The sequence below is a fragment of the Neltuma alba genome, unplaced genomic scaffold, assembly GCF_004799145.2.
Source record: "Neltuma alba isolate B1F8T4 unplaced genomic scaffold, ASM479914v2 tig00012456_pilon, whole genome shotgun sequence".
Classification (NCBI taxonomy): Eukaryota; Viridiplantae; Streptophyta; class Magnoliopsida; order Fabales; family Fabaceae; genus Neltuma; species Neltuma alba.
Genome location: NW_021636935.1, coordinates 69,601 through 77,147, shown reverse-complemented (window position 1 = coordinate 77,147; position 7,547 = coordinate 69,601). Strand labels below are relative to the sequence as shown.

Here is a 7,547-nt window from a genome sequence, read left to right as displayed (position 1 = left end):
CCGGTGGCTTACATTTGGCTTCTATTTCCACATCATTCCAATCCAATTCCAGAAACCCATCTAAGATCTTCCAGTGTTTTCCGTCCGGGAAAGCTCTTCTTAGATCAAATACACACACATGACCTTCTCTACTTGGAAAGGCTATATTATTTCCTTCCCTTACTTCATGACCATTGATGCTCATTCGACCAAGGACTCTTCCCTCAGAAACATGGCTCGCACCTCCTTTCTCAAACTCAAATACTAAGGCAACCACCGGGAAATTCCCACGAACACGAAAAGACAAGGTCCCACCTTTGCAGCAAAAGTTGAGCCAATCTGGAAATGTTGATGCTGGCATACTACTGATGGCCAAGTAGTACACCTCCTTTCTAGCCTGTCATTACATAAAACACCCAAATGGCTTTCTCAAATCAAATGAAAATTTTATAAATAACTTTTTTCTGATAATTACTGATTGCTCTCTTAAAATGATAAAGCCAAATGGGAAAGAGAATGAATAACCTGGGACCATAAATGGCTTAAGGACTTTCTCGTTAATGATATGCAATTGTCTGCTTGTATATCCGCCAGGTTTGGTGGCAGCTCTGGAATGTCTCTTAGCCTCTTGCAGTTATCCAGATTTAGTTTCTCCAAATAAGCACACTCTTTGATGCAGTCAGGAAGGGACAAGATATCATTCCCTGATAGATTTAATTCTTGCAGATTCCGAAAACAATTCACAGTTAGGTGAAGATCTTCATCCAATAGACCACAATTTTCTAGATTCAAAATCTTCAAGTTTGTGCTTCTAATAATTGGATAACTATCTTGCATTGACTTCTTCAAGGATTTTCTGCTATGAGGTCTACTATTCTCCAATAAAAGCCAGACAAGATTTTCCAGCGTGAATATTGTGTCTGGAATCTCCCTAAGACCTTCGCAGGAGTTAAGAGATAAAATTTGAAGCCCTGAGAGATTTCCAATGGAATGTGGGAGTTCTTCAATAGCAGTGTTATCTGCAAGAATGGTATTCAATGCGTCCATCTTTCCCACTATATTTGGGAAGTAATCAAGACTCTCACAAAAAGCAAGGTCAAGGTGCTCAAGAGACGCCAATTTGATTTCACGAGGAAAGCTTTTAAGTTTGCTGCAGCCATTAACGGTTAATACCGCTAACTTAGAGAGATATCCCACAGAATCATGAACCTTAATCAAATTGCAACAGCCTACAAATATCAGTTCTTTTAAATTTGGGACTTGAGACATAATAGGCACTTCAGTTATAAATTCGCAATATGAGAAATCCATGCTTGTCACATATTCTAACCTCTGCAAAACCAAAACTAGATAACCTGATTAGCAATACCATAAAGTGATATGAATTTTAGAGGCAAATGATAGATTAAGGGGAAAAGAAAAATACCTTGATTGGCTCCACTAATCTGACATAACTACGACATAACCTAAGGACAACAATGTTCTCAGGATAAAAATCCTCTGGTAAGGTCATAGAAGGGTATCGCTCCCAATCAAGCAATCTTAAATTATTTGGGAAGTGCTTAGGGCCGGTTGAAAATAGTGCATTTCGCACAATGAGAATCCTAAGATTGCTCATTTTCTCGAAGGCAAAGCCACTCCACGCTACTTTTTCTTGTTGAGGAGATTTAAGCATTATTCCTTCAATTTTGCTGCTTCCCTTTAATGTAAGTGCATAGCAGTAACAGTTAGATATTGCCAGAAAACCAAACTATGCACAATGCATTTAATGTTAATGTGAAAGAGAAATGATTCAGTTCTTACAGAATTTTCACGTAATACTCTAACAACATCTTCATGGTGCCACAATCTGCTGCGTTCACCAGGATTTAATGGTGCCTCCCGTCTAACAATTTCTCGACCCATTTCTTGTATTAGATCATGCATCCACAAGCAATCATATTTATCAACACTCAGCAATGATTTATCAATGAGCACTTCAAAGTAAAACCTTGCACCACCATGACAGGTGTGTAGTACTTCATTGGCATATACCGATCTCCACTTCTTGAAAAAACAAGCAACATCTAAAAAGATAGACTTTGCATTGTCTTGTAAGCAATCGTAACTAATCTTTAGTACTTCGTGAATTGTTTTATCTGGGATCCTATCGTATTGTTCCAATATTGACCTCCATTCCTCTAAGCTTTTATGAGTCAAATTGGAGCCTATTACTCTTAGAGCCAAAGGAAGGCCCTGGGCATAACTAATCACACGGGCAGATATATCTTCAAAGCCTTTGGAAGGATGACTGCTATGAAAGGCATGCCAAGAGAAGAGTTCAAGAGACTCATGCTCATTTAGCTCCTTCATTTCATAAGTTTCTTGAACACCATGTACACTTAATAATTGCTTATCTCTAGTCGTTATAATGATCTTGCTTCCGGATCCAAACCAGTTACACCCTCCTGCAAGTTGTTCTAATTGTTCTAATGCATCAACATCATCAAGAACTAATAGAACTCTTTTGTGGGAGAGTCTGTGTTTTATTTTAGTTATTCCTTCATCAACACTACCAAACTTCTTACTCTTCTCTTCAAGAATCTCAGATAAAAGTAATTGTTGGAGACGAACTATGCCTCGATATTCATTTGATGCTTCTCTGACATCAAATAGAAAACTTGCACCTTCAAATTGGCAAAATATTGAATTATATAGAGCCTTGGCAAGTGTTGTTTTTCCAATTCCACCAGTTCCATGGATCCCCAACATACAAACGCCATCATGAGACTGATCCAAAAGTGACTTCACTTCTTCAATGCGAGACTTAAGTCCAACTGGGTGATCAACGCTATGTAAAGGGTTGGGTGGTAGCATAGCACGTGCATCTTCCACAATCCTTTCGATAAACCCAAGTTTGCATCTATAGAAATTCAAATTAGTTTTGGTTATTTGCTCTTTGTAAAATATGTCACAGTAACATTTAAGTAAATCTAGAATAAAGAAGTTACAACAAAAGTGAACTTCTCAGCATTAAAATAATAAAAATAGTGTTCAAAAAGTTAATTCAAGACAAGGATTCTACTCAAAAACTTCTAACCTTGAGAAACGTAAAATTAGAACTAAAAACTCGACTCATAAGTCAAAATGAAAATTGTGCGACAGTTAGCTAATGACAGAAAACACTCATTTTCTACACTATTTTTTAAGAAGAAGTCACGTTAGGTTGAGCTGAACGCATAACAGTTTTTATTCAAAATTTCAAAGAAGCAGGGATAGCTATAATAGAAACTGCATTATAAATTAAAGTAAGATTCCATAACTCCATGACTAAAGAAAAGTAATTAACAAATAAAAAAAAATGAAATTCAGAGCTCTAAATCCTAGATAAAGAAAAATTTGAACTGGATTAAAAAAAAAAAAAAATCATATTTTAAGGTTAAGATTATAATTTTGAAAAACATATCTGAAGAAAGGCACTCAGACAAAGCCTACCCATCATCGAAAAGCCATGCAGATGATAAGCTAGCGGCTTCACACAAATCAGACCTCCATCTGCGCACTTTGTCTAAGTCATCTTTGAACCTATCTTGAAGAGCAGCCATGGCTTTCTCAAAGCTATTTCTCTGATATTGAACATCTAACGGATCGACCTTGTAAAAGACGGGCATAACCACCTGCTTCTTCTCCTTCTTACACCAAATGATGTGGTCGAGTTCGTCTAAGCACCATTTGGAAGTAGCATAGTTCCTAGAGAACACAACAATGGAAATCCTGGATCTCTCAATGGCTTCAAGAAGCGCAGGTGAGATCTCTTCCCCCTTTCCAAGCTTCCTGTCGTCGATGAAGGCGTTGATTCCCTTGCGTCGTAAAGCATCGTAGAGAAGCCCAGTGAAGGTGTGGCGAGTATCTACGCCTCTAAAACTCAGGAAAACATCGTATTCATACTTGGTTTTAGTAGGAGAGCTAAAGGACGATGGTGCTTCCACTCGAATCGCCATGGCTATGATGATATAAAACTGAAAGCCAGTAAGGCATTAGGACTTGAATACTCAAACCTGTGATTGGGAGACAAATTTACACAAAGGTGGTCAGTGGCCAAAATAGAGGGCAGGCTTTTGATACCCCATAAAGAAATTTGTCGGAAGCTTGAAAGTTTCAGAATATGAATTGACGCTTTACATTTGCAGGCAAGAGGAAAGAGCGTGAGAATTTTAAATTTTTTAGTGGAGAGAGCATCACTTGTCCGGAATGCCGGAATTTGGGTACTGCATTTGCATTACAATTTAGGGAAAATTTCGTTCAAGGACCGCAATACAGAATTAATTTCAAAAAGTCCCTAAAACTTTCTGAAATTTCACTGCAGGACTAAGGGGCAAACTGATATTAATTCCACAAAGAAAATGACCCTATTGCCCCTCATGTGAACAAGTATGGGAGAACCCATTTGCAAGTGAGGTTAGATAATTTACAACATGCATAAATATATTTACAATTAAAATTAGTCCATTTACATATTACCTTCTTCACCTGAAGAATGTGTCTGAGTGAACAAGTGTGGGACAGCCCATTTGCAAGTGGGATTAGACAATTTGCAACATACATATATTTATTTACAACTGGAATTAGTCCATTTACATGTCACTTCCTTCACCTGAAAAAGGTCTCCGTGAGTGAACAAGTGTGGGAGCGCTCATTTGCAAGTGGGATTAGTCAATTTACAACATACATACATATATTTACAATTAGAATTAGTCCATTTACATATCACCTCATTCACCTGAAAAAGGTGTCTGTGAGTGAATAAGTGTGAGAGAGCCCATTTGCAAGTGGGACTAGTCAATTTGCAACATACATACCTTTATTTACAACTGAAATTAATCCATTTACATGTCATCCTGCAATAAGTATTATGAGGGGTAATAACGTCATTTTCTTTGTGGAATTAATATCAGTTTGCCCCTTGGTCCTGCAATAAAATTTCAGAAAGTTTTGAGGACTCTTTAAAATTAATTGTCTTCTGCGGTCCTACAGTGAAATTTTTCCTACAATTTAACTTGCATTCTTCATGAAAAAAGGCGTGCCCGCGGCCACTTTTTTTTTTTTAATGAACGTGGGACCTGTGAAGTAAATTCGTCATTACCTGTTTGTCCCGTGTTTGTGGGGGCAGAACCGAAGCTAACTGATCAGGACAACGTCGCGAGTGTCAATACTCAGCAGAACGAATTAGAATTAGATGAGTGATGATAAAAAAAAAAAACAAAATTAACACAAATTTTAATCTTTCAAGTTGTTTTCATTTTAGTTTTAATTTTAGTTTCTCAAATTTAAAATCATAAATTTTAGTTTTTTAAATTTCTTTTTATTTATAATATTAGTCCTTATAATCTAATAAAAATTTAAATCATTTTATCTTTTGATGAATTAAAACTTATTATTTGAAATTTGAGGGATCAAAATTAAAATGAGGAGAAACTTGAATGGCTAATATAATAAACTAAAATGTATAAAGATATTTATATTTAACCATTTAAAAAAAAAAAAAAACTAGCCGATAGCTTATCCTAGTTTACTTTGGGCTTCTAGCTTTTTGATGTGTGGAAAGAGGCTCTTTAGTATCACATCTTTTTAGTTTTTACTTGCTTTTTAATAAAGCTTTGTCTTTTATTTTATTTTTTTAAAAAAAAAACTACTCGAGATCCTTAGTTCAAATGACACGGCACTTGTTAAAGAAGTTGGGGATCAAATCTCCTTATGGTTTAAGGCAAAGGGTGTGCGCGAGGTGTTTGGGTGTGTGAGCGTGTGTGTGAGATGTTTGGGTGTGTGAGTGTGTGAGTAGTCCCTCTTAGATGTATACAAAAATACTACAAAAAAAGAAACAACTAGTTTTAAGTAAATGCATTAATTATTAATTAAAGTTGTAAGAATTAGGTTAAATCTTAGAAATTTATATATTTAAAATTTTTGCACAACGTGACCATCAAATAATATTATTTTATTTTGGACAGATTTGAAAAGAATACTTAAAGATTAATAACACATCAATTAATGTAAATAAGAATGACGAGTTTAGGTTTGAATAGCAGAGTGGTCGGACTGGCGTGTCAGCTGCCCCTCACCTTTGAGGGGAGGATACCAATTGAAATAACTTATAAACATTTTTATATAAATTGAAACAAAATTTTTTTATATATTTATTTTATTAAAAAGTTACATGTAAATCATTTCAAATTACCTTAAAAAAAAATCAAAGAATTAAAGAGTTGAAGAATAGTTTTGTCATTTTCATAATTAATACTCCAGTTTTTAATATAAAATCTATTAACTAATTTGATTACATTAAGAAAGTAAGGTAAATTAGTTAATTATAAAAAATATGATATTTTTTTCTTAAAATATCATAATCATCTTTCCTAATATTTTTTCTCCCTCTTCTGCTCGATTCACTCAATCTCTTTCGGGTATAATAATAGGTTGCAGGCTTCAATTTCTGCCCTGATAATACTTTCCAGCTTCTTCTTTTTCCTTTACGCCATCATTGTCTCCAAATTTAGACTTCTTTCACCGTTCCATTCCAAGCTCATGGGCTGGATGGAAAAAACATAACCCGCTCAACCCACCAAGTTACCTGAGATATAACCGGTTCGTATCGGGTTAGCTCAGTTCACATCGACTCACAAATAGCTAGTCTTTGTCAGCAGCGGTTGGGTTCAATAAGGGTTAAGTCTCAATCAACTTATGTATGTTACTGGCCAAGTTAACTGTAGTTTTTAGGTCTTGGCTTAAAAAAAACAAAAACAAAAACATTTTTGGGTTGCTGGTGGCTGGATCAGATCAAAAGAAAGAACTCGTGAAGATAACGGAGTCTTATGGGAGTGGAGTTGATGTTTTGAACCTTAGATTTCTGGATGCTTTTTCGAATATTCAAAATATTTAGGGGAAGGATAAGTGTTCTTTATTTTTTTTTTTTTTTTAAAACTATGTATAGATATCTTTTAATTGAAAATAATCATATTTAAGATATTAAATACAAATACCTTTCTCAACCAAAATTTCAATGTTGACTCGCCTCGTACATTAAACGGGTGTTGAGATGCATTAAAAGTGTTACGACTAAAGCAAATAAGCCCAAGCATATTATATGGATACGAGGCCCAATAGCATGGAATGTGCAGCGGTTTCGAAGATGGCCTCTACATAAAACCCGAAGGAGTATTCATAAATTCTTCATTTTTTTTTTCCACTTGTATTCAATTCAGTACCACATGTAATTAACTAACAATTATTTGATAGCTAATGCTACAAATTAAAATCTCCAGACAAGCTTAATAATTGGAAAAACCATCTTTCTACCGTGGCATGAATGAACAGTGATATTCATAAAAAAAAAAAAGAGAATCCATGAAACGACAGTTAGTACGTAGGAAGAAGAGGTTCACCTTAATCCTTTCTTTGTGTTACTGGGTTTTCCTTTATATATCAGTTCGTTCTGAGGAGCTTCTTGGGTGGTTCATAATTTGGAAGAGAAGTCATCCCTGTTTGTTCCAGCAGTGATGGCGTTGAAGCATTATGGGAAGACTTGATGAACT

The 7,547-nt window shown here is 35.4% G+C and overlaps 1 protein-coding gene across 1 annotated transcript; it reads right to left on the bottom strand.

The window, feature by feature from the left end:
• Positions 1 to 465: 465 nt before the first annotated feature.
• Positions 466 to 4,037, bottom strand: LOC114727273 (TMV resistance protein N-like). The gene is made up of 4 exons (XM_028913974.1): positions 3,454 to 4,037; positions 1,783 to 2,881; positions 1,406 to 1,678; positions 466 to 1,311 (listed from the first exon to the last, which is right to left on the bottom strand). Exons 1-4 carry the CDS (start codon positions 3,957 to 3,959, stop codon positions 466 to 468), a joined length of 2,724 nt encoding a protein of 907 aa, XP_028769807.1. The 5' UTR covers positions 3,960 to 4,037.
• Between the last annotated feature and the right edge of the window lie 3,510 nt (positions 4,038 to 7,547).